We start from the raw sequence: 26078 nt of genomic DNA, 5'->3' as shown, positions 1-26078 counted from the left end.
AAAAAGGCTCAAGAGTAACAAGCAGTACTACATGGACTATAAGAAATTCATGGATGAGATCCTAGCCCATGGAGATGCTAAAAAGGTCCCAGAGCAAGACATTGACAAGACACCAGTTTGGTACATCCCACACCATGGTGTGTATCATCCACAAAAACCCGGAAAGATTCGTGTCGTCTTTGATGCCTCTGCCATGTTCCAAGGCGCTTCCTTAAATGACCATCTCCTCACTGGTCCAGAGCTAACAAACACCTTGCTCGGAGTCTTGTGTCGCTTCCGAAGAGGCCCAGTGGCTTTCATGTGTGACATCGAACGCATGTTCCACCAATTTCATGTGCATGCTTGTGACCAAGATTACCTACGGTTCTTGTGGTGGGAGAACGGTGACCTTGAAACTCCATTCGCTGTCTACAGGATGAAGGTACACCTATTTGGAGCAGCATCTTCTCCAGGTTGCGCCAACTATGGCCTCAAGCATCTTGCAGCTGAAGGGGAAGGAAGTTTTAATGAAGAAACCATCAAGTTCATCAAAACCAACTTCTATGTTGATGACGGACTAGCAAGTGTTGACACTGAAGATCAGGCAATACAGCTGGTTAATGAAGCACGCAAACTCTGCAGCATGGGCAAACTTCGGTTGCACAAGTTCATCTCAAACAGCACCAAAGTTCTAGCTTCGCTTCCGAAAGAAGAATGCGCTGCAGCTCCCAAACAGCTAGATATGGCACTCGGTGAAGTACATATGGAAAGAGCACTTGGCGTACAATGGTGTGTGGCATCAGATCAATTTCAGTTCAGAGTAGTTGTTAAGGAAAAACCACTCACCAGAAGAGGAGTATTGGCCACAGTCGCCTCTGTGTTCGATCCACTTGGGTTTGTGTCACCTTTCATTCTGCTGGGAAAGCAGATCTTGCAACAAATGTGTCGAGATAAACTCAGCTGGGATGATAACTTACCTGACAGACTTCGACCTCAGTGGGAGTATTGGTTGCGTGACCTGGGAAACCTTGCAGATGTAAAGGTTCACAGATGCTACATTCCTTCTAACTTCAAGGCACAGCACTACGAACTTCATCATTTTTCTGATGCAAGTGCGTCCGGATATGGAATGTGCACTTACCTCAGAGCAGTTAGCACAACTGGTGAAGTTCACTGCTCATTGGTGATGGGAAGATCAAGAGTTCCACCAACCAAAGTCACAACTATACCTCGGCTTGAGTTGTCGGCGGCCGTTGTTGCTGTGCGCACTGGTGACATGCTGAAAAAGGAATTGGAAATGGAAATTTCAGAAGAAAGGTATTGGACTGACTCGAAGGTGGTACTCGGATACCTCAGCAATGAAGCCAGAAGATTTCATGTGTTTGTTGCAAACCGAGTGGAACGCATCAAACAAAGCACAAATTCAACCCAATGGAGGTATGTAACTTCCGAAGATAATCCGGCGGACCACGCCTCAAGAGGCCTCACAGCAGAACAACTTGTAGCATCAAACTGGTTCAAAGGCCCAGACCTCCTTTGGCAGAAGGTCATACCCAGTGGGAAAATTAAGGTGGGAGAGTTATCAACCAGTGACCCGGAGGTTAAGAAGGTTCAAGTCCACAAGATACAAGTGGAGGAACAAGGGTCCCTGTTAGATCGCTTACACAAGTTTTCCGACTGGTCGAGGATGATTAAGGCAGTTGCTAGACTCAAGCGCTATGTGAAAGAAACAAAGGATCACAAGAGTAGATCACACGATATCAGTAGCCTACAAGAGAGAAAGGAAGCAGAGTTAACAATCATAAAGATGGTTCAAGAAACAGCCTTTGCTCAGCAAATAAAAACCTTGCAACACCATGATGTGATGCAGATGAAAGACAAGGTTAACAAGTTACACAAGTTATGTCCATTTCTTGATGACCAAGGCATTCTTCGGGTAGGCGGACGCTTAACACATGCAGCTTTGCACCCCAATGTCAAGCATCCTGCGATCCTGCCAAGAGACAGTCACGTGTCGGCATTACTGGTCAAACATTATCACGAGAAGACATACCATCAAGGACGAGGGATCACCATGAATGAACTTCGAGCTAACGGATTCTGGATTCTTGCATGCAGCAAGATTGTGTCATCTTACATCTATAAATGTGTAAAATGCAGAAGGTTCAGAGGGCGCACAGAGCAGCAGAAGATGGCAGACCTCCCAGAGGATCGGATGGAGACCACACCGCCATTCACCTACTGTGGGATGGACTGCTTTGGTCCTTTTTATGTCAAAGAAGGCCGCAAGGAGCTAAAGCGTTATGGCTTGCTAATCACTTGCATGTGCTCCAGAGCAGTGCATCTTGAAATGCTTGACGATCTCTCTACAGATTCCCTCATCAACTCCTTACGTGCATTCATGGCCATCAGAGGTACAGTTCGCCAGATAAGATGCGATCAAGGCACGAATTTTGTCGGCACTAGAAATGAGTTTATTGGAGCATTTAAGGAAATGGATCAAGCCAAGCTAGGGAAACTGGACTGTGAGTTTCTCATGAACACCCCAGCATCTAGTCATATGGGTGGTGTCTGGGAAAGACAAATTCGCACCATAAGGAGTGTCCTCATGTCCATTCTGGAACAATCAGCCAAACAACTCGACAGCTCCTCTCTGAGGACATTCCTGTATGAAGTCATGGCAGTGGTTAATAGCAGACCATTGACTACTGACCAACTATGTGATCCATCAAACCCAGAACCTTTAACACCGAATCACATACTAACCATGAAGTCCACAATCATCTCTCCACCTCCAGGAAGGTTTGTGAAAGAAGATCTTTATCTCCGTAAGAGGTGGCGTCGTGTTCAACTACTTGCCAACACTTTCTGGACAAGGTGGAAAAAGGAGTATTTGTTAAATCTTCAAGGCAGACAGAAGTGGACCAAAGAGCACAGAAATGCTAAGATCAATGATGTTGTCCTCCTGAAGGATGAGATAACTCCACGCAACCAGTGGAAGTTGGCAAGGATCATTGAAGTGTATCCTGGAAAGGATGGAAAAGTGAGGAAGGTGAAATTGCTGCTGAGTGATCCAACCCTGGATAGAGCAGGAAAACGTACCTCCAAACCTGTGCACCTGGAAAGACCCATTCAGAAGACAGTCGTTCTGATGGAAGCGGAAGAAGATTCTCCACCGCACTCTGCTTAAAGGATAATTCATGATAGTTCATTCAAAAGCCGTTCATTAGTTCATAGGCAATACTTTATTCTTTTTAATCACAAGTGATTGGTGGGAGTGTAACGGTCTTTTGCATTTGATGTTTGTTGCATTTGATGTTTGTTGCATTTGATATTTGTTAAGCTGTATGTCTGGATTTTGTTCCTTTGCGCCCTCTGGTGGTGAACTATGTAGGGTACAGCTTTGCTGTTTGGGTCTCCACCCAGCCACTTGTCTTTTGCTAGCGCACACGGTGTCTGCATGTGGCGGCTCACAGTTAGCTCCACACATGGAGAAAATGTTGTTTAAAGAGTGGAAATAATTGACAAAGAAGATGGAAGATAAGGCAATAAGGCCATAAAGGATTATTTAGCACCTCCTGGATGTCAGCTCACGAGGTTTGTGTATTTTAAATGTTTTATTTTCTGTAATTAAGGATTTTTGATTGATTGACACTACGTACAAGAGCGCATTTTGATGTGATGTTTTTGTTTTATTGTTTTGTCCGTGAGCAGTTCTCACGGGTTGCCAAGACCAGAATAAACCCTGTTCTATACTACATCGTGCGTACGTCAATCCTTGAGGGTGCTACACAGGGACCAAACACTCTGTTTTCTGTTCATTTAAGCTGAGAAGGTTTAAAGCCATCCACGCCTTAACATCCTCCAAACAATCCAGCAATCCCTTCAAAGGACTCACAGATTTATGTTTCAGTGGCAGGTAAATCTGTGAGTTGTCTGCATAACAATGGTGTGAGATGCCAGGTTTTTTTTTTAAAAAATTGAGCGCATAGAGAGTGTTGGAGCCAAGTCCAGGCCAATATTTTACTCAGTTACATCATGCCATATTTAAGTATTTGTCATAATCTTTAAGTTTCTATTATAATCTTGAACATTTTATGTTATAATGTAATAGTCTGTGCTCCATAAATTAATCCTGCTTTGTTAGTCTGTCGTTGTTGTAAAGTGTTGATAGATGTCGTAAAGGGGGTGTGTATTTGGCCCACATGCGGAGGGGTGTGGGTAAAAGGTTAGGTAAGCAAGCAGGACGTGGAGCAACAGTTTTCTGACCGTCGCCGTTTTAATGTTATTTTTTGTTGTAACATAAAGGGAATGTAAACGGAGCTCCCACCAGAGGCCTTGTTTTGTACCTTTCGATTTGTATGGAAAATAAATGTTTTGCCCCTTTTTTCCTTCGCCTCGTTTTTGCTACCGGAAGGCATCCAAGCTATTTAACAAGAGCACGAGTCAGAAACTTTATGTCCTGAAGAAACGGCAAAGAAGGACCGAAGGTTGCCGTTAAAGAGAGGATATAAATTGAAAAGAGAACTGTGCCAAGAATGGGCCCCTGGGGGACCCCACAAAAAATTGAGGGTTTTGAGGAACATGTATCCCCTAATCTAGCAGAAGAACTTTGGTTAGACAGGTAAGATTGAAACCATTCCAATGCTGACAGTTGAAATAGTTTTATTAACTATGGCGAGCCCTCCAGCCTGGCCAGTAGTCCATGGCGACTTCAGATATTCACAGCCTGGAGGGACAACTTCCGAAAGCGAGCTTAACTCACCCAAGTTTAGCCAAGTTTCCGTCACCAGAAGAAAATTAAAGCGACGAGTGGTGAAGAAGTCGTTCAAAATTAAAGTTTTATCTTTTTGTTAGCACCTCGCATTAACCACAGCAAATCTAGCTAACACAGGGTTGCTGGCCAATTCCAATAGGTGTACCAATTCCAGGGATCGCCCGGAGATGAACAACTTGATATCCGGGGCAAATTTGTTCAGTAGAGCGTAAGAATTAGCTGTCGGTGAAGCAGCCATGCAATTTTTGAATTTTACCAATACACTGCCCCGTTTCCCTCGCCTTCTTTGACATTTCTTCCTGGTGGGATGGCATTGTGGATCGCACCGGAGGAACAGTGGTACAGTCTCGAACACAGGTGGGATATGAAAATCTTCACGTCCTTGGGCCAGTCGGGATTGCTCTACAACAGTGGCTCTGATATTTAGTAGCGATTGGAAGTCATCAACCAGAAGTGTACAGACATTTTTGAAGACAACAGATGTAAACAAAGCTAGCAAAAACAACGCAGGTAGAAGCTAACGGCAAGCGGCACACACAGGTACCATCAAATATCTATCCCTAAATCCATCTACAATCTGGACACCACAGGTTCTGTACAGCACGAGGGTTAATAAACTGTACCCATATCAATATGATGTGTAAATTGATTTATTCTTGTACCTCCATGCCACAGTGGCTGGATTCTTCACCCCAGTGAAGAGGTGATTGTTATTGCCTGATTTTAATAAATTGAGCCATTTGCTCTTTGGTACCAAAGCATATCACAAAAAGGTTAATTCTAAAAATCAAAATCAGCTGTATGTTAGCGGCAATATATGAAAAATCACAGGACCCACCATACAAGCTAGTTTACGAGCAGTTTTTACAAAGATTATATTAATTTTTTAAAAACCATATGCAAATACCCAAAGCCTAACAACACAAGCACTAAAAAAATGTAACTTTTATACAACCAGATTTTCATATACTTCCTGTGCATCCTAGCTGTTCCTAGGACTGCGCTCCGATCTCCAATGTTGTTCCTGGGATCTGCTTGAGCCAAATCTACTGATGCCACAGTAGATTTCACATTACACAAAAAGAAGAACAGGAATGGGGAATTTAATTGAAACTTACATACAGTACAGACTTACAATGATCAGTATTATAATTATGTACAAATATATACAGATGCATCAAAGAATACAGCCAGTCAAACCGGGGTAGCATTTGTTGTCCCTGAAAAGGATCAATGGTGGACCGTCAGTACACACTGGAGAAATGCTTCCAGTACTGTCAGCTGTTCAGTGGGTAGAAGACATGTGACCGTTACAATCAGGCATTTGTTCAGACTGAAGCTCTTCATTGGCCAGTTTATAGTGTAGCTGCTCAGAAAGTAGAGCAGATGTACTAACAGAGGTTCAGCAAACATTTAACAAAATACACATGATGGGACTTATAGTTGGCTTTTTATGGATTCCAGCTCACTATGGAGTCAGAGGAAATGAAACGACAGAGTTGTGAAGAAAGCCACAAAACATGGGTTAACTGACCTGGCTATTAACTTCTGTCAGACAGAGATAACGAGTATAATAAGGCAAGAAATAAAGGAAACATGACAAAAACAGTGGGAGGAAGAACGGAGGGGACGATGGTTGTAAAAAAATTTAAGGAGGGTAGGAGAAATGAGAAGCACAGGAAGGAGTAGGAGAGAGGAGGTGGTCATATCTAGAATAAGATTTGGACATATTGATTTGAACACTACTATTGGTGACTGTAAAACCTTTGAGTCGCCGAGAAGCTGAATAGGGGGATAATGTTGACACGCCCGCTGTTCAAAACGTAAATTTACTGCAAAAGGGTTCAAGAAGTGAAAGTTGTCAGGCCTTATTCCAGTTTTTAAAACAGAGTATACATTTAGGGAGGATTTGGGTGTCGACGTTTCACTCCACACCAGTTGGTGGCGGTAATGCACCATTTTGGTGTTTGACAACCGCCAATAAACAATACAAAGAAGAAGAAGTCTGTTCCGGGATCACATGCTGGACACAGTTTACGCAGACGGAGTTACCGTTTCATCCTAAGGAGTAAAATCGTGAATTTGGATGATAAAACAAACTAAATAAACGTTTGGATCGATATCTGCATCGATCTGCCCACCCTTGTCTCCTGGATCGTAGCTGAGATCAGCGTGAACCACGTGGGTCTCTGCTCCCTGATCTGTTTCCTGTGTTTGGAAAGAGTTCCAGCTTCATCACGGAGTTTCTCTCGGTTTGTGGGCTCATCTAAAGGTAAGCACCGAGCTAACTTTACTGTGAGTTCAGTTCATGTTGAGTTTAGCTCCTGAATGAGGTCTTCTGCTGCTCTCCTCGGTGTCTGTTCACAGTTTATTGTGAACACGTTGAGAGAAGAGTGAGAGAGTGTTTGGAGAAAAACACCAACTAATCATTAGCTCAGCATGCTGGGAGAAGTTGGAGCAGAAAAGTCTTTTCATTGTCCCTGCAGCTGTTTTTCTGCATGCACCAAACCTCTACAGCCTCATTTCTATTTGAAGTGATAACAGGAAATGGATGAGAGCGATCTGCTGCAGTATCAGGGTCACAATAAACTTTATTGTCCAGCTGCTGTGGATGAACACATGAGAGGAAGTGAACTCCTACAAAGTGTCATTTTAATGAGTGTGGCTGCTGTAAAGTGATGCACAGGAAGATGTTAACAAAAACTAATGAAACAGAGATGAAAGTAAACTGTTCATATTTGAAAGCACAGAGAATAAAAATATATTGTGGTGGTTAATGTGCAGCTCTTGGTGATTTGGGAGAATCATGTTTTTAATCATGTTGTGCATTGAATGTTGGGTTTTATTTCATTTTGTCTACAGAAGTTTTTCCCACTTGTGATCGTTCAGATTGATTTGTTGGGTTGACTTGAATCATGTGAAAGTTTAAAGCTGCACTTCCCCCAAAAAGAATAAAGTATAATCATGAAGAATGTAATAATGTCTTCATGTGTCAAACACAGCTGCAGTCAAAGCAGGAAGGAAAGCACTGAAACCACTGATCAAAGCTCATGATCAAAGATTGCTGATCAATGGCCATGAGTACCATTCACAAAGAGTTGGGGAGTCGCTGTAAGCGATCAGTGGTTGTTGATCAATGTTCATGAGAATTTCCATATTAATGGTCAATAACTGACCTCCCAGCCCATTGTTCCTTCAGTGGTGCTCGTTTCAGTCATTATGTAAATGTACTGTTGAAGATTGGGGAAACCTGCAGTCAGCTGAAACTGAAGAAGTCACTTGGATGAGTGACGAAACGTTTCTCCTACTGCAAAAGCTACGTCCAGATGAACAGAATCAAACTTTGGGGAATGGTGGAGTTTGGAGAGTGGCACCATGGGGGCTGGAGAGACTTGTGAAGTGGTGATCAGGTGTGGGCCCTGTTATTATGAATGGTTGGGGTGGGGGGTGGAACTGGGGGGCTGAAGGTGTGGAAAGTGTTGGGTGGGGGAGTAACAGGTTTGTCCCTGTTTGTGGAAACCACAGGAGGAGCTGTTCAGGCTGTTGCTGGGTGTGAATTGTTGATGGAGTCTTTAAACTTGTAGTTGCTGTTTTCCAGACTGAAGCAGAGTCGTTAGCTGAAAACTGGTTTTAGAGGTTCATTCAGGACACCTTCTCAGGCTCTTACAGCCTTACCTGTATCATAACAAAGTGTATAAACCCCAATCCACCTTTAACATGGTCCTTCTCCCAAACCTTCAAATAGGACTTTCTGGCCCTGTCATAGTAAAGGGCTGCTTAGAATATTAGAGCCAATGTCACAAAGTTCCTCCTGAAGTATAAGTGAGTGAGAGAGTTTCCTCACTTTGCAGCACAACACGTCTCACAAGATTTCTACAAGCAATCAGAGTGAAATTTGTATTTTGTGTTGTCAGATGAACATATGAGACACTTTGACTCTTCAGTGCAGTGTGGAGCCTAACAAAGATCTGTTTTGTGTCCCAGCTGATCAGCAGGAGGAGAAGAGTCTGACGGAGCAGCAGAGGAACATTTTTAGCCATCTGGACTCAGCTGAGTCACTACAGAGGAAACAATGAGCTCAACACAGAAGGTGAGGAAAATATCACAGTTTCACCAAATAATCAGTCACGTCTAAAACTCTCATACTCCCAACCTGTTATGACTGTGTTGCATTTTATTATGTATTTTTAAATTGTGTTTACAACCATTAAGAAGTCACAAGCAATTATTATTCTTTATTATTAGTAGTAGTATTAATTACATTTTCAATTCAGTGTTACTTATACAGCACCAAATCACAACAACAGTCGCCTCAAGGTGCTTTGTATTGTAATGTGGATCCTACAATAATACATACAGAGAAAAACCCAACAATCATATGACCTCCTATGAGCAAGCACTTTGGCGACAGTGGGAAGGAAAAACTCCCTTTTAACAGGAAGGAGGAGAAAAACCCAAAATTAAATTGGAGACACTACAGTTACCGAAAGTTCTGGGCGGGTGGGGAGTGCCAAACATAGAAAATTATGTTCTTTCAATACAAGCGAGGATTCTTTCTCCCTGGATACATGAACATTCTGATCTACCATGGCTAAATATTGAGGAAGTATTATGTAAACTATCCTCACCTTTTAACTTTCTATGGAAATGCCTAAATTGAGATTCACAGAATCTACAGAAAATGCAAAATGTTGTGATCTATATCGTTGTCGGAACGATAAGTGTATTATATGGGGATATGGGACTTTGGTCATACTGCACAGCCCTACCCTCAAATGCCTTAAAACAAAACTAAAAAGCCTGTTTTATAATTGTAAGGATTAGTTTGTGTGTTCTTAGGGAACTTTTCCAGGAAAAAGACTTTCCACACAAATATATATATATATATATATATATATATATATATATAGTGTGTATATATACTTATATATATATAGTGTGTATATATACTTATATATATATATATGTAGGGAGTAAAAGTAAAAAATTCCTAAGGTTACAATCAGACTATGACATTTTCCTTCACTGAAACAAGCTAGTAGCTGATACTTTTGATTTATTATCGTTTAATAAATTAGAAAATTATAAAAAATATATAAAACAGTGTGTACCTTACTACTCTGACTGTGTTAGCATGCTAGCATTACTATTAGTCTACAGCAGGAGGGACGGGCAGGATTTTAGAGTGTTTGAACAGTCATTATTATTTTTAACACCAGGTTGGATGTAATGTGTTACTATTACCAGTGGGTGGGGACAAGAGACCTTTAAGGTGTTTGGTGCCACACTCCACCTTCAGGTTTAAAACTAGTGTTAATGGAGGGAGTTTGAAGGTTGAGTTTGTTCCACGACTGCATTTCACTCACTGCCTCTGTTTGTATCTCTGTCACTGCAGGACCAACATGGAGCGAGAAGTCAGCGCTCTCAGGAGGCCGACAAACCTCACAGAAGAAAGAGAGAGAAAACATACAGCTGTGACGAGTGTGGGAAGGATTTTACTTTGAAGGATTCACTAAAACAGCATCAGGTCATCCACACTGGAGAGAAACCGTTCAGCTGTGATTTGTGTGGAAAGTCTTTTTCCTGGAAAAGTTCCCTAAGAACACACAAACTCATACACAGTGGAGTTAAAGCGTACAGCTGTGATCAGTGTGGCAGAGCTTTTACTCAAAGAATCAGCTTACAGAATCATCTAGTTACCCACTCTGGAATTAAGGCATACAGCTGTGACATTTGTGGGAAAATGTTCAGCCACATAGAGAGCCGAAATATACACCTACGCATTCACACCAGACATGATGTGTACTGCTGTGATCAGTGTGGCAGACAGTGTACAACCAACAGGCAGTTACAACGCCACATGTTGACCCACACTGAGGAACGACCTTATAAATGTGACCTTTGTGAGAAGACTTTTAAATCTCCACGTCACCTGAAACAACACCAACAGATCCACACCAGAAAGAGACTCTACAAGTGCAGTTACTGTGAGGTATGTATTTTTATTTTTATCTTTATCTGTGTTAACTGAAACAGTAAAATGTAATACGACGTCTGCAGAGATGCTCTTTCTTTAAGGCGACGTTCAGGATAAAGATGTTGAAGGACTGATTTACACTGTCTTTGTGTCTTTGTTTAGAAGCACAGCGACACAGATGGATCCAGTTCTCAACCCTGTCATCACTGTGGTGGTGGGAAAGACTTTCGTTGTGACCTCTGTGGAAAAACTTTCAGTTGGCAAGGCTCCCTAAAAAGACATCAACGTAGACACAGTAGAGACAAACTGAAATACTGCAAAGAATGTGGGAGAAGCTTCACCACACTAACTGAGTTAAAACGACATGAACTGATTCACAGTGGGGTTAAAAAGCACCTCTGTGAACAGTGTGGGTCATCCTTCACATCTAAAGGTGGGCTTAAATCACACAAACGAGTCCACACAGGAGAGAAACCATACAAGTGCAGACACTGTGAAAAAAGCTTCTCACACTCATATGGTCGTAACAAGCATGAACATACACACATGGAAGGAAACTACAGCTGTGACCAGTGTGACAAGAGCTTCAGGAATCTCAGTTCATACTCCGAACACAAACGATCCCACGTTACTAATAAACTGTTTCACTGTTACCAATGTGCCCAAACATTCACTTCATTATCTGCTCTGTGCAAACATCAGCGTGATCACTCAGGGCTGAAATCACTCCCATCACTGGATCACAGTGAATCTGAAGTGACAGAAAGATCCTCTGGTTTCAGTGTCAGACTTAAAACCCTTGAGATCAGGCTCCACAGAGTTCAGATCAAATCTCCTGTAAAGATCTGATGAAAATGTTCCACTGGATGGATGGATGTATAATTTCTTTTTCTGAAGGTTGCTCTCTTCCTGTTTCTGCCAGTGCTGACTGCACAGATGTAATATAGATCCATGTCACTGTTTGGAAGTATCAGAGAACTGCTGATGCTGTAAAGCTGCTGCTCAGTCTGATGGGCTGTTGTGTTGTTATTGGTGATGCTGGATGAAGGGCTGGTGGACCAGGTGAGCTCAGGTTGAGGGTAGATTCCGTCTGAGCTGCAGGTGATCCTTTGTCCTACTTGTTGGAGATTAACTTTATGGACTTGAGCTGGAAAAAAAACTAAGAATAAAAAAAAAAACAAAAGAAAAATATATTTCTAAAGAAGTCAGAAAGAGATTTTCTTGTCACAATTTTCCTTTTCTGAAAATTGAATCTGAATCTCAGACCACAGTAAAATATAACATTTGTCTTAGTGTTTTGACAAAGCATTTCTAAATACAGATAATGATTAGTGATGTAACATGTCATGTTTTCTTTATGTATTTGAAGTGTTATAAAAATGACTCTGGATCAGTCCTGGTGTCACAGACAGGCTTCGGGGCTTCAAACCTCAGAAAGTCCCTTTGGCTCTCAGCTGAATTCCTCTGACACACTTTAACAACTATAAGTCAAAGGTCAGAGGTCATATGATTTGGGAATGACAATGCTGAATAACCACATCACTGATTAGGTATTGTAGTAACAACTATTATAATTATTTAGTTAATAATACGGGTTCAAGATGTTGTTTGTGGTTCAATTTCTTGCGTAGGTTGTAAATGTGGCAGCTTTAGTCTTTCCTCTCTTTTTAAAAAGAGTTTTGTTACCGTCCACATTCAGGATGATGAACATTTCACTGATGGTGCTGGTGTGGCACTGGTATCTCCCCTCATCCTGAATGTTCACCTCTGTCAGCTGGAGTGAGGCGTTTCCTCTGGAGACCTGATCCTTGGAAAGTGAAGTCCTACTTCTGACTTAATATATGATCGAGCAGTTATATAAACATGAATCTATCCACCGAGCTCCTCCTCGTCTGCTGTGCATCCGTGTTCAGCAGCCTTTCATCTGTATCTCAGGTTTTGTATATTAAATAGTACCTGCTTCTGGGGTTCGACATGTTTCGGTTGTCTTATTTTACGTATATAATTAAGATGCTGTGAATAAGTATTTCAGTTGTATCCCGTAGTTGTTTGCTTGACATCGAGCTTTATCCAAGGAAAAGATTTAGCCATCCTTTTTCAGATTTAGCCATCCTTATATTTTGCTTGTTTTATTTTATTGTATTTTTGCACAACGCTGTTGCTTGTGAAGCTCGCACACAAGAATTTCACTCGCATGTAATGTACCCGTGTACCTGCACATGTGATGTGACAATAAAAGTGATTTGATTTGAAAAACAAAAACACTGTCTGTCTTTCCTCCAAAATCACACTTGGATTACAGTTGGACTGATTTACCAGGTGGTGATACAAAAGATAAAAGTCTAAGCTATTTAAATCTATAGAACATAATCAACAACAGAGACCAGACCTGAAAGTGTGAAACATACTGTATTTGGCAAAAATATATATACAACAAAATATAATAAAAATAGTTATAAACAAAAATATTTTTTGAATAAGTGTTTTCATTAAGTGTTAGATAATAAACTCAAAAAGCTGCACTGTACCATAACAGCCAAGGAGCAACAAAGTCAGTGTCCACATCTACCTCACATTAAACAGACATATTCATATGAAATAACTGAAATGTAAAACTGTAGAAAGCTGACTAAAATATTTTAATTCTCTTGAAAACACCATGAATGGTTTTCATGGGTACCCCTTTAATGAGCTGATGGGGGCACCCAGTGTATTTATAACTGAAGCAGAGTCTCTCAGAGTGAACGTCCAGATGTGATCAATAGTGAGTCAGGATGTGATTCCTTCAAGAGTATACAGTCGTGGTGAGAATTACATAAATATTGGAAATTGGAAAAGTTGCTGCTTAAGTTTTTATAATAGCATTTTGCATACACTCCAGAATGTTATGAAGAGTGATCAGATGAATTGCATCGTCCTTCTTTGCCATGAAAAGGAACTTAATCCCAAAAAACCCCTTACCACTGCACTTCATTGCTGTCATTAAAGGACCTGCTGAGACCATTTCAGTAATCGTCTTCTTAACTCAGGTGAGAATGTTGACGAGCACAAGGCTGGATCTCATCATTTCAGGCTGATTGTGTTAAAATGGCAGACCTGACATGTTAAATGGAGGGTGATGCTTGAAATCATTGTTCTTCCATTGTTAACCTGCAAAGAAATGCGTGCTGCCATCATTGCGTTGCATAAAAATGGCTTCACAGGCGAGAATATTGTGGCTACTAAGATTGCATCTAAATCAACAATTTATAGGATCATCAAGAACTTCAAGGAAAGACGTTCAATTCTTGATAAGAAGGCTTCAGGGCGTCCAAGAAAGTCCAGCAAGCACCAGGATCGTCTCCTAAAGAGGATTCAGCTGCGTGATCGGAGAGCGTGCTCGGGAATGGCAGCAGGCAGGTGTGAGCGCATCTGCACGCACAGTGAGGCGAATACTGTTGGAAGACGGCCTGGTGTCAAGAAGGGCAGCAAAGAAGCCACTTCTCTCCAAAAAAATAACATCAGGGGCAGATTGATCTTCTGCAGAAAGTATGGTGTATAGACTGCTGAGGACTGGGGCAAAGTCATATTCTCAGATGAAGCCTCTTTCCGATTGTTTGGGGCATCTGGAAAAATGCTTTTCCGGAGAAGAAAAGGTGAGCGCTACCATCAGTCCTGTGTCAGGCCAACAGTAAAGCATCCTGAGACCATTCATGTGTGGGGTTGCTTCTCATCCAAGGGAGTGGGCTCCCTCACAATTTTGCCCATAAACACAGCCATGATTAAAGAATGGTACCAAAACAGCCTCCAACAGCAACTTCTTCCAACAATCCAACAACAGTTTGGTGAAGAATTATTGGAATTATTTTCCAGCACGATGGAGCGTCGTGCCATAAGGCAAAAGTGATAACTAAGTGGCTCGGAGACCAAAACGTTTAAATTTTGGGTCCATGGCCTGGAATCCTAAACCTATTGATAATTTGTGCTCAATACTCAAGAGGCAGGTGGACAAACAAAAACCCACTAATTCTTACAAACTCCAAGAAGTGATTATGACAGACTTTTATGTTTTGGTGTTGCACTGACACGTCACGTGACTTAGACACTTTGGGGGTTGTTAAGTTGTTTACATATTAATTATATTGTGGCGGACCACCAGGTGGCTCCACTCATACCCAAGTTGAAGGGAAGTGCTGGGGTGGAGATTTTGGCGCTTACTATATGTGATGTTCTGAGAGTCAGTTAATAAAGTTGGAGTGACTGAGACACTGCGACCTCTCCTGTCGTTATTACATACCCCCACATTGGTGACCCCTGTAGCGAACATGCTAAGGCTCGACGACGAAGCCAGCATGCCTGGAGGCATCGGCTGCCGCCGGACTTTCACCTCCATGATGGCTGCGTTTGCTGTGGCGCTTAAATTGCCGGATTTTTGGCTTCACAATCCTCCTTCATGGTTCGTGCACGTGGAAGCTCAGTTTGCTCTTCGTGGAGTTTCAGCCGACGATACTAAATACCACCATGTGGTGGCCAAGGGTCTCGCGCAACCGCATACAACCCGCAAGCTAATGGGATGTGTGAACGGTTCCACCCAGTAGCGGTCCTAGCCTGTTTGGCGCCCTGGGCAAACACCCCCTCTGGTGCCCCCCACCCCCACTTTCTCATTTAAAAAATGAGAAAAGAACTTTAAAAACGGGTTGTGTGTGAGACTTTAGATCAACAAAATATAAAATATACATTTTAAATTGTTATTGATCCCTTTACCCCTGGTCCTAAAGTGTATATTTATTTTCTTACTCTTCTTATATATATTGTTTGTTTACTTGCACTGCTGTAACTAGAGCCTCGTTGTCTCGTCTCTCTATATACTGGACTGTATGTAGCGAAGATGACAATAAAGTTTACTTTGACTTCAGCAGCAAGCAGGCGCACTCGCGCTCACTTTTTGCGTATAGAATTTTGAAAAAACATCGGTGCAAATGATAAGTCTGTATCATAATGTCTGGTGTTTTCGTGTTTGTTGGTTTGTATGTCTTAAAGACATAAAGACTTGGATGGCCACTAACTTTCTGCTTCTTAACTCAGATAAAACTGAGGTCATTGTACTCGGCGCTGAAAAGCTTAGAAATATGGTATCTAACCAGATTCTTACTCTGGATGGCATTACCTTGGCCTCCAGTAACACTGTGAGGAACCTTGGAGTCATTTTTGACCAGGATATGTCCTTCAACGCACATATTAAACAAATATGTAAGACTGCGTTCTTCCATTTGCGCAACATCTCTAAAATTAGAAATATCCTGTCTCAGAGTGACGCTGAAAAACTAGTTCATGCATTTATTACTTCCAGGCTGGACTACTGTAATTCATTATTATCAGGATGTCCAAAAACTCACTGAAAAGCCTTCAGTTAATCCAAAATGCTGCAGCAAGAGTACTGACAGGGACTAGAAAGAGAGAGCATATTTCTCCTGTTTTGGCTTCCCTTCATTGGCTTCCTGTTAAATCCAGAATTGAATTCAAAATCCTTCTCCTCACATACAAGGTCTTAAATAATCAGGCCCCATCTTATCTTAATGACCTTGTAGTACCATATCACCCTATTAGAGCACTTCGCTCTCGCTCTGCAGGCCTACTTGTTGTTCCTAGAGTATTTAAAAGTAGAATGGGAGGCAGAGCCTTCAGTTTTCAGGTCCCTCTTCTGTGGAACCAGCTTCCAGTTTGGATTCGGGAGACAGACACTATCTCTACTTTTAAGATTAGGCTTAAAACTTTCCTTTTTGCTAAAGCATATAGTTAGGGCTGGACCAGGTGACCCTGAATCCTCCCTTAGTTATGCTGCAATAGATGTAGGCTGCCGGGGGATTCCCATGATGCATTGAGTTTTTCCTTTCCAGTCACCTTTCTCACTCACTATGTGTTAATAGACCTCTCTGTATTGAATCATATCTGTTATTAACCTCGGTCTCTCTTCCACAGCATGTCTTTTATCCTGTCTTCCTTCTCTCACCCCAACCGGTCGCAGCAGATGGCCGCCCCTCCCTGAGCCTGGTTCTGCCGGAGGTTTCTTCCTGTTAAAAGGGAGTTTTTCCTTCCTACTGTTGCCAAAGTGCTTGCTCATAGGGGGTCATATGATTGTTGGGTTTTTCTCTGTATCTATGAAGCGCCTTGAGGCGACTTTTGTTGTGATTTGGCGCTATATAAATAAAATTGAATTGAATTGAATTGAATTTGTTTGTAATTTGTTTTATTTTGCGAGTTGGTAATTTTTGCTGCTCCAGCCAGCCAGAGCATCCCCCGCTGCCCCGCCCTGTGCCGCAAGCAGCAAGCGCACCTCGCAAACGGAGGGCGCCCTTACTCCCAGCAAATGGGCGATAGAAAACCAATGCCCTTCCCAATATGCGCTGGCATGATGTCGGGGCAGCATGAGAACGAGCCGTGATGCCGCCCCCACCACGATGCCGCCCCGGGCAACCGCCTGTGTCGCCCGTATCTAAAACCGCTACTGGTTCCACCGGTCGCTTAAGGCTGCTTTTCGCGCCTCCTTAAAGGATGGCAAATGGGTTGACCGCCTCCCGTGGGTTTTGCTTGGGCTGCGCTCTGCTGTTAAGGAGGATCTCGGAGCTTCCCCAGCTGAGCTACTGTTTGGTCAGCCCCTCCGCGTGCCTGGAGAATTCTTGCCCGAGAACCCTCCCCCCTGCTTCGATCCATCTGTGCTATCTTTCAACCCGCTTTTGTACTCGCTTCGGGTTCCTGGTCCGGTGCACCATTGCGTGCCTGACACTTTTGTTCCAAAGACTTTAGAGACTGCTAAGTTTGTTTTTGTCAGGCACGATGCCCGCAGGACACCGCTGCGGCCGCTGTATGACGGCCCATTCAGGGTTATCGAACCAGGCCAGAAACATTTTGTTTTGGATTTTGGGGATCCAAGGGAGACTGTGTGTGTTGACAGACTTAAACCTGCACATGTTCTTCCGGGCAGTAATGTAGTGCCGGCCCAGGCCCCTCGCCGTGGCCGCCCTCCTTCGATGGGGTTGACAGACTCTGGTTTTCCCCCCAGGACTACCCCAGGACTACCCCCGGACCACCGGCGTTTGAGCCTTCTTCTGCCTTTCCTGCTCGCCTTCACCAGCCTCGTTCACAGTATGGACCTTCCTCTGCCTGTTCTCTCCCTCCCAGGTTCAGTCGTTTGGACCATTTGTGGTGTAATCTAAATTGATGTACATCATGCGCCACTAGGCGGCAGTACTTACCATCTAGTCAGGAAATGGTGGTATGTAATCAGCACGAGAGTAAGCTAAAATAAAGATGGTTGTTGCTCCACGTTATCGCTTGAGCGGGGAGTTTTATTCAAGAGCCCAACACAACATGGTGTCAGAAGTGCACTCGCTCTAAGCGGTGAACTGAGAAAATTGAAAAGAAAGTCAGCTTGGCGATCGGCTAGCGACAAACATGACGGAGCAAGCAGCAGCTCTACTGGTAGCAACTGGCCCGGTTATGGCAGCTCCACCAGCGGCTACTTTCACCATCAAACCACCGGAACCGTTCGACTTCGCAAAGCCCCAGGAATGGGAGAAGTGGATCAGACGTTTCGAACGTTTTAGAATGGCAAGTAATCTGAACAGCTCAACAGATGCTAACCAAGTGAACACATTAGTTTACTGCATGGGAGACGAGGCTGACGACGTGCTAAGAGGACTTGACCTAACAGACGGGCAGCGCCAGCAGTACGATGCAGTCAGAAACGCATTTGATAGACATTTTGTCCCCAGAAAGAATGTGATTTATGAAAGAGCAAAGTTTAATAAGCGAGTACAACAGCCATCAGAAACAGTTGACTCCTTCATAACAGCTCTATATGCTCTCGCTGAAAACTGTGAATATGGTGAACTTCACGATGAACTTTTGAGGGATAGGCTCGTTGTGGGTCTTAAAGATTCACCACTGTCAGAGAGAATGCAGCTCAACAAAGATTTGACCCTAACTAAAGCTATCACAATGGCAAGACAATCTGAGGAAATAAAAAGACAGCAAACTGACCTAAGAGGTGAAAGCAGCACTGGCAAAACAGCCGTGGATGCCGTGCATGTCAGAAAATCACAGCCAAATAAATTCAGAAGCAGAGAGCAAAAGCAGTTCAAGCCACAAAAACCACAAATGACAAAACAAGAGAAAAAAACATGTTCTAAATGTGGAAAAGCACAGATGCACCCAGCAGTGCCCAGCTAAAAATGCAGAATGCCACAACTGTGGGAAACGTGGACACTACGGGAGAGTTTGTAGGTCTACAACTGTGCATGAGGTGGCAAACAGTGCAGATGGACTTTTCCTAGGTGAACTGGATTCAGGAGAAGACCCGTGGCTTGCTAACATCTGCATGAGAGGCAAAAGCATGACACTTAAATTAGACTCGGGGGCAGATGTCACAGCTATCTCAGAGGAGACATTCAAAGACATTAAGCAGCCAAATGAACATTTGCAAAAAGCTGAAAAGCCACTGTATGGACCAGGAGGTGCAGCACTGACCGTGCTTGGGTCCACAAAGGAAGACATTTCCTACAGTGACAGGAGCACTACAGAGACAATCTATGTAGTCAGAAATCTGCGTGTAGCTCTCTTAAGCAGGACAGCTTCTGTGAGACTGAAACTAATTGGCCGAATGGACAATGTTGACCTTGAGACAGTGAAGAAAGCGTACCCGAAACTATGTGATGGGCTTGGGCTTGTTCAAAAACCATACACGATTAAGCTGAAGCCTGACGCTAAACCTTATTCACTGAAAGTGCCAAGGCGTGTTCCACTGCCACTACTGGGCAAAGTCAAAACAGAGCTGGAGAGGATGGAACAGTTGGGAGTAATCAGTCGTGTGGAAGAGCCCACAGACTGGTGTTGCGGCATGGTCGTAGCCCCCAAAAAGGACAAAGAGAAAGTCCGTTTCTGTGTGGACATGACACCATTAAATGAGTCAGTGTGTCGTGAAAGATATATCCTTCCCTCTGTAGACCAAACACTAGGCATGCTCACAGGTGCGCAGTATTTCTCCAAGCTCGATGCTAACATGGGCTTTTGGCAAATACCGCTGTCCAAAGAATCTGCTCTCCTCACCACATTTATTACGCCATTTGGTAGGTACCATTTCAATTGTTTGCCATTTGGTATTTCCAGTGCACCGGAGCATTTCCAAAACATGATGGTGACGGAAGTGACAGCCGGCCTCGCGGGAGTCGTGTGCCACATGGACGACATCCTGGTCTGGGGATCCACGAGAGAGGAGCACGACATGAGACTCCACGCTGTCCTCGACCGTGCAGAGAAGGCGGGCGTTACCCTGAACATGTCAAAATGTGAGTTTGGCAAAAGAGCAGTGAAATTCTTAGGATTCATTGTGTCATCTGAAGGCATGAGTCCTGACCCTGACAAAACTAGTGCGGTGCAGAATATGAAAGAGCCAAGCACCGTGAGTGAGCTTAGGAGCTTCTTAGGAATGGTGAATCAGCTGGGAAAATTCATCCCAAACCTCTCCGAAAAAGACAAACCACTGAGAGACTTGCTTTCAACTAAAAACATTTGGTACTGGGGGCACGAGCAACAAAACGCGTTTAACAGTTTAAAACAAGAACTGTCATCTGCACCAGTACTACAGCTTTACAACCCAAACAAACCCCAAAAGATCTCAGCAGATGCCTCTTCATACGGGTTGGGGGCAGTTTTACTACAGAAAGACAATGACGTGTGGTCACCAGTCGCGTATGCCTCACGATCATTGACAGCCACAGAGCAGCGCTATGCTCAGCTGGAAAAAGAAGCGCTGGCGCTCACCTGGGCCTGTGAAAGATTCAGTGACTTTATTCTAGGGCTACACTTTGAGCTTGAGACTGACCATAAGCCACTTGTGAGCCTACTTGGAGGACAAGTCTTGGATTTGCTTCCACCGCAGATACAGAGATTCCGCATGCGCCTAATGAGGTATTCTTACACTATAAGGCACATTCCAGGCAAAAGCCTCACCACAGCCGACACGCTGTCACGGTTACCGCTGGCAGGCAGCGTGATGCCCAGAGACAATGATCTTATGGAGGACACCGATATTTACGTTGACGCAGTGCTGGAGGGCCTTCCTACTAGCAGCAAATACCTTACAGATCTCCATGAGCAGCTACAGTCTGACAGCGTCTGTTCCCAAGTCATGAAGTTCTGTGCAGAGGGCTGGAAGGACAGGAACAAGCTGCAGGGAGTGGTAAAACACTACTGGTCCGAAAGAGCAGTTTTGAGTGTACACAATGGACTACTACTGCGAGGCACAAGGTTGGTCATACCTGCAAACATGCGAAATGCAGTTTTGGACAAAATACACGAGGGACACCAAGGGGTAGTTAAGTATAGAGAACGTGCCCGACAAGCAGTGTGGTGGCCAGGCTTAAGTAATCAGATCAGTGAACTTGTCCTTAAGTGCAGGCTGTGCATACAGTTGAGAGTTAACGTGAGGGAACCTCTTATGCCCACACGTTTACCTGAGAGGCCATGGCAGAATTTAGGAGCTGATTTGTTCACACTAAAAGACAAAAACTATCTGTTGGTAATAGATTATTTCTCGAGATATGTCGAGATTGCTCAACTCAGCCCAACTCGTTCAGCCAATGTGATTGTGCATTTAAAGTCAATATTTGCACGCCATGGAATACCTGAAGTATTGATTACCGATAATGGCCCACAATTTGCATGTCAAGAAATGAGAGACTTTGCAAAGGACTACTGTTTTGAGCATGTCACCAGTAGTCCCAGGTACCCGCAGAGCAACGGCGAGGCAGAGAGGGGCGTCCAGACCATCAAGAATCTCCTCAAAAAAGCTAGCGATCCATACAAGGCATTGCTGGCATACAGAACAACAGCACTGGCGAATGGCTACAGCCCGGCTCAACTTCTCATGGGGCGCAGGCTTCGTACTATCTTGCCAATGCTTCCTGCAACCTTACAGCCCTGTCTGCCTGATTTTCAGCAGATTTGTCATTCAGAGAGAGAGAAAAGGCTGAGACAAACCGAATGTTTTAACAAAAGACATAGAACAAGAGAACTGGATAAATTGTTGCCAGGGCAACCAGTCTGGATCATGGATGCAAAAGTACAGGGCACAGTGACATCAGTCCACCCAACTCCACGATCATACATCATCAGTCGACCCCAAGGGACAATCAGAAGGAACCGCAGTCATCTTGTGGCGATCCCGCAAACAGAGACTCAAACCGAAGCAAAACAGATCCAGTCCACTCCTACAGAGACTGTTTCTGAGCCAAGCACACCCCATACACCAGGTGTGGTTAGAACCCGGTCTGGTAGGGAAGTGATTAAACCGAAAAGGCTTGATCTGTGAAGCTAATTGTTTGGAAAGGGAAAAGTTATATTTCCAATGCTAAGTTGTAGTTTTGAGAATAGCATGTTTAAAAGGGAAAATGGTTGGACATATGTTACAAGAGAAAAGAAAGTGTTTATGAAAATACCGAGTTTATGTTTCCTGAAATGCTGGGGTATGTCTGTATTGAAAAAAAACCATTATGCAGTTATGTTTTGTTTGAAGAGCAAAAGAATGTACCAGCCTAACTTCAGTAAGGGGGATGTGGTGTAATCTATATTGATGTACATCATGCGCCACTAGGCGGCAGTACTTACCAACTAGTCAGGAAATGGTGGTATGTAATCAGCACGAGAGTAAGCTAAAATAAAGATGGTTGTTGCTCCAAGTTATCGCTTGAGCGGGGAGTTTTATTCAAGAGCCCAACACGGCACAGTTTGCTTAGGCCCAGGGTCCTGGACTGAATAGAGACCTAACTGTGTTTTCGGGGGGGGGGGGGGGGGGGGGGGTATGCGTGGCGGACCACCAGGTGGCTCCACTCACACCCAAGTTGAAGGGAAGTGCTGGGGTGGAGATTTTGGCACTTACTATATGTGATGTTCTGAGAGTCAGTTAATAAAGTTGGAGTGACTGAGACACTGCGACCTCTCCTGTCGTTATTACATACCTCCACAATGTATATATTTTTTTGTTTTTGTTGTTGAGAATTTTAATTGTGATTTTTTGTATTATAGTTTATCAACAGTATTTGTTTTAATTTGTTTACTGGTTTGCGTGCACTTAAGATCAAAAAAAAAAAAAAAGATCACCACCACGGCAGACCCGATGGCATTTTCATGCTTCGCTGCATCATTTATTCTTACAATAATCACACGGTTGCTGTAACAGTACATTCAACGGCTTCAGCTCTCCTGCTTGCAGCCATACACATCACCACCACCAAACCTGCAGCGGCATCGCAGAAGTGGAAGTGAGCTTGGGCTTACAGGCAGCTGAGCTGACGGCCGGTGTTGTGCCAAAAAGTGATTGCCTGCCAAAAACTGATTTCCAATGTTTCCGTGTATTTTTTATGTGTAATATCTTTATGTAAGTTGGTAAATAGACTTCGGTGAACAGCGTTTACAAAGGGGTTATGTATAGAATTAAAAAATTATCTGTTTTTTCAAGTATCTTTACAGCTCTGTGTTATTGTACTTACATTATAACCAATCCGGTCCTTTATCCTTGTTTAAAATATTTTTACAGAACTATTGTCATATTTGCTGCCATTTCTGCTGTTCTCTTGGCCAACTTACTCTGACAAAATACATTTTTAATGTTAATGAGATTTTTTTAACTGCATAAATAAAGGTTATATAAAAGTCACTGCCAAAAACTGATTGCGGCTTCTACCTTGTTACACGAATGTTGTTTGTGGCTCAATATAACTTTATGTCATCCATGAGGGATGCATTTAACATATGTTTCACATATTATAGCCCAACAAGTTACTTATAGCAGTTTAAATACGAGCAATCAGTTTTTGGCAAATACCGGAAATCACTTTTTGGCAGACAATCACTTTTTGGCACAACACCGGCACGCAGGACCATGCAGCCTGCGTGCCGAAGTGGACAGCATGCCGCCTTCATACGTGGCAGGACCCCCACACACCTCGACCTCCGTCTCCAGCTTGGCAGGTCCCGCTGGCGCGCCAGCCTCCGGCTCACCCCGAGCCGCGCGCTGTCCACCCTTACAGTGATCACACGGTTGTTGTAAAAGTACTACAGTACCTACATTCAACGGCTGCAGCTCTCCTGCTGCCAGCTGTACACATTAACACCAAAAACAACAACAGCACAAGCAGCGCACAGGTTTTAAGCCGGCGAGGCATCATTGTAGATGCAGTGAAGGTGAGTCCATCTCACCTGCAGCGGCATCGCAGACCACGAGCCGCCACAATAATAAAACATTTTTTTATTTAATTATAAATAAATTATTTCTCCTAATTATGTATAATTAGGAAAGATAACAAAAAACACTTAAGTTCATGAAAATTAATTGCGATTTAGCAATTCAATGAGGAATCCCCCTTATTTATTGAAAAGTATTGTATGGGTATCAGCGATACTGGCCCATATTTACTTGGTATCTGATACCAAAATCTGCAGTTTCGCACACCACTAATTTGAGGGTCGATGTTCCAGTTCACACTCCACACCAGTTGGTGGCGGTAATTCACAATTTTGTTGTTTGACCACCGCCAATAAACGATATAAAGAAGAAGGAGGGGGCGGAGCAAAGTAAGGACCTCCACGAGAAGAGGTGTTTGCACAGAGAGCTGCTTTTCCATTCAAAGAGACTAAAGTAGTACCAACGCTTGGATCGATATCTGCATCGATCTGCTCACCCTTGTCTCCTGGATCGTAGCTGAGATCAGCGTGAACCACGTGGGTCTCTGCTCCCTGATCTGTTTCCTGTGTTTGGAAAGAGTTCCAGCTTCATCACGGAGTTTCTCTCGGTTTGTGGGCTCATCTAAAGGTAAGCACCGAGCTAACTTTACTGTGAGTTCAGTTCATGTTGAGTTTAGCTCCTGAATGAGGTCTTCTGCTGCTCTCCTCGGTGTCTGTTCACAGTTTATTGTGAACACGTTGAGAGAAGAGTGAGAGAGTGTTTGGAGAAAAACACCAACTAATCATTAGCTCAGCATGCTGGGAGAAGTTGGAGCAGAAAAGTCTTTTCATTGTCCCTGCAGCTGTTTTTCTGCATGCACCAAACCTCTACAGCCTCATTTCTATTTGAAGTGATAACAGGAAATGGATGCGAGCGATCTGCTGCAGTATCAGGGTCACAATAAACTTTATTGTCCAGCTGCTGTGGATGAACACATGTGAGGAAGTGAACTCCTACAAAGTCTCATTTTAATGAGTCTGGCTGCTGTAAAGTGATGCACAGGAAGATGTTAACAAAAACTAATGAAACAGAGATGAAAGTAAACAGTGTTCATATTTGAAAGCACAGAGAATAAAAATATATTGTGGTGGTTAATGTGCAGCTCTTGGTGATTTGGGAGAATCATGTTTTTAATCATGTTGTGGATTGAATGTTGGGTTTTATTTCATTTTATCTACAGAAGTTTTTCCCAACTGTGATCGTTCAGATTGATTTGTTGGGTTGACTTGAATCATGTGAAGGTTTAAAGCTGCACTTCCCCCAAAAAGAATAAAGTATAATCATGAAGAATGTTATAATGTCTTCCAGTGTCAAACACAGCTGCACTCAAAGCAGGAAGGAAAGCACTGATCAAAGCTAATTAATCAATGGCCATGGTTACCGTTCACAGTGAGTGAGTCGCTGCAATTACAGCATTTGATCAATGAGCTTTAATCACTGGTTGTTGGGGAATGGTGGAGGTGGTGGGACTGGGGTCTGAAGGTGTGGAAAGTGTGGGGTGGGGGAGTAACAGGTCTGTCCCTGTTTGTGGAAACCACAGGAGGAGCTGTTCAGGCTGTTGCTGGGTGTGAATTGTTGATGGAGTCTTTGAACTTGTAGTTGCTGTTTTCCAGACTGAAGCAGAGTCGTTGGCTGAAAACTGGTTTTAGAGGTTCATTCAGGACACCTTCTCAGGCTCTTACAGCCTTACCTGTATCATAACAAAGTGTATAAACCCCAATCCACCTTTAACATGGTCCTTCTCCCAAACCTTCAAATAGGACTTTCTGGCCCTGTCATAGTAAAGGGCTGCTTAGAATATTAGAGCCAATGTCACAAAGTTCCTCCTGAAGTATAAGTGAGTGAGAGAGTTTCCTCACTTTGCAGCACAACACGTCTCACAAGATTTCTACAAGCAATCGGAGTGAAATTTGTACTTTGTGTTGTCAGATGAACATATGAGACACTTTGACTCTTCAGTGCAGTGTGGAGCCTAACAAAGATCTGTTTTGTGTCCCAGCTGATCAGCAGGAGGAGAAGAGTCTGACGGAGCAGCAGAGGAACATTTTCAGCCATCTGGACTCAGCTGAGTCACTACAGAGGAAACA

General features: G+C 43.4%; 1 protein-coding gene across 1 annotated transcript in view; it reads left to right on the top strand.

Annotated features, from left to right (window-relative positions):
- LOC148101557 (uncharacterized) overlaps positions 1-11582 on the top strand; it is a 137058-nt gene extending 125476 nt beyond the window's left edge. The window contains exons 6-7 of the mRNA XM_087846407.1: positions 10152-10748; positions 10896-11582. Of these exons, the coding sequence (XP_087702533.1) occupies positions 10152-10748; positions 10896-11582 (1284 nt within the window). The remainder of the gene's footprint in view (positions 1-10151; positions 10749-10895) is intronic.
- The last annotated feature ends 14496 nt before the right edge of the window (positions 11583-26078 follow it).

This window comes from Neolamprologus brichardi, chromosome 9, assembly GCF_056152115.1.
Source record: "Neolamprologus brichardi isolate AB-2024 chromosome 9, ASM5615211v1, whole genome shotgun sequence".
NCBI classification, from domain to species: Eukaryota; Metazoa; Chordata; class Actinopteri; order Cichliformes; family Cichlidae; genus Neolamprologus; species Neolamprologus brichardi.
Note: the sequence above shows the minus strand (reverse complement) of the source record. Positions and strands in the feature narration are given on the sequence as shown.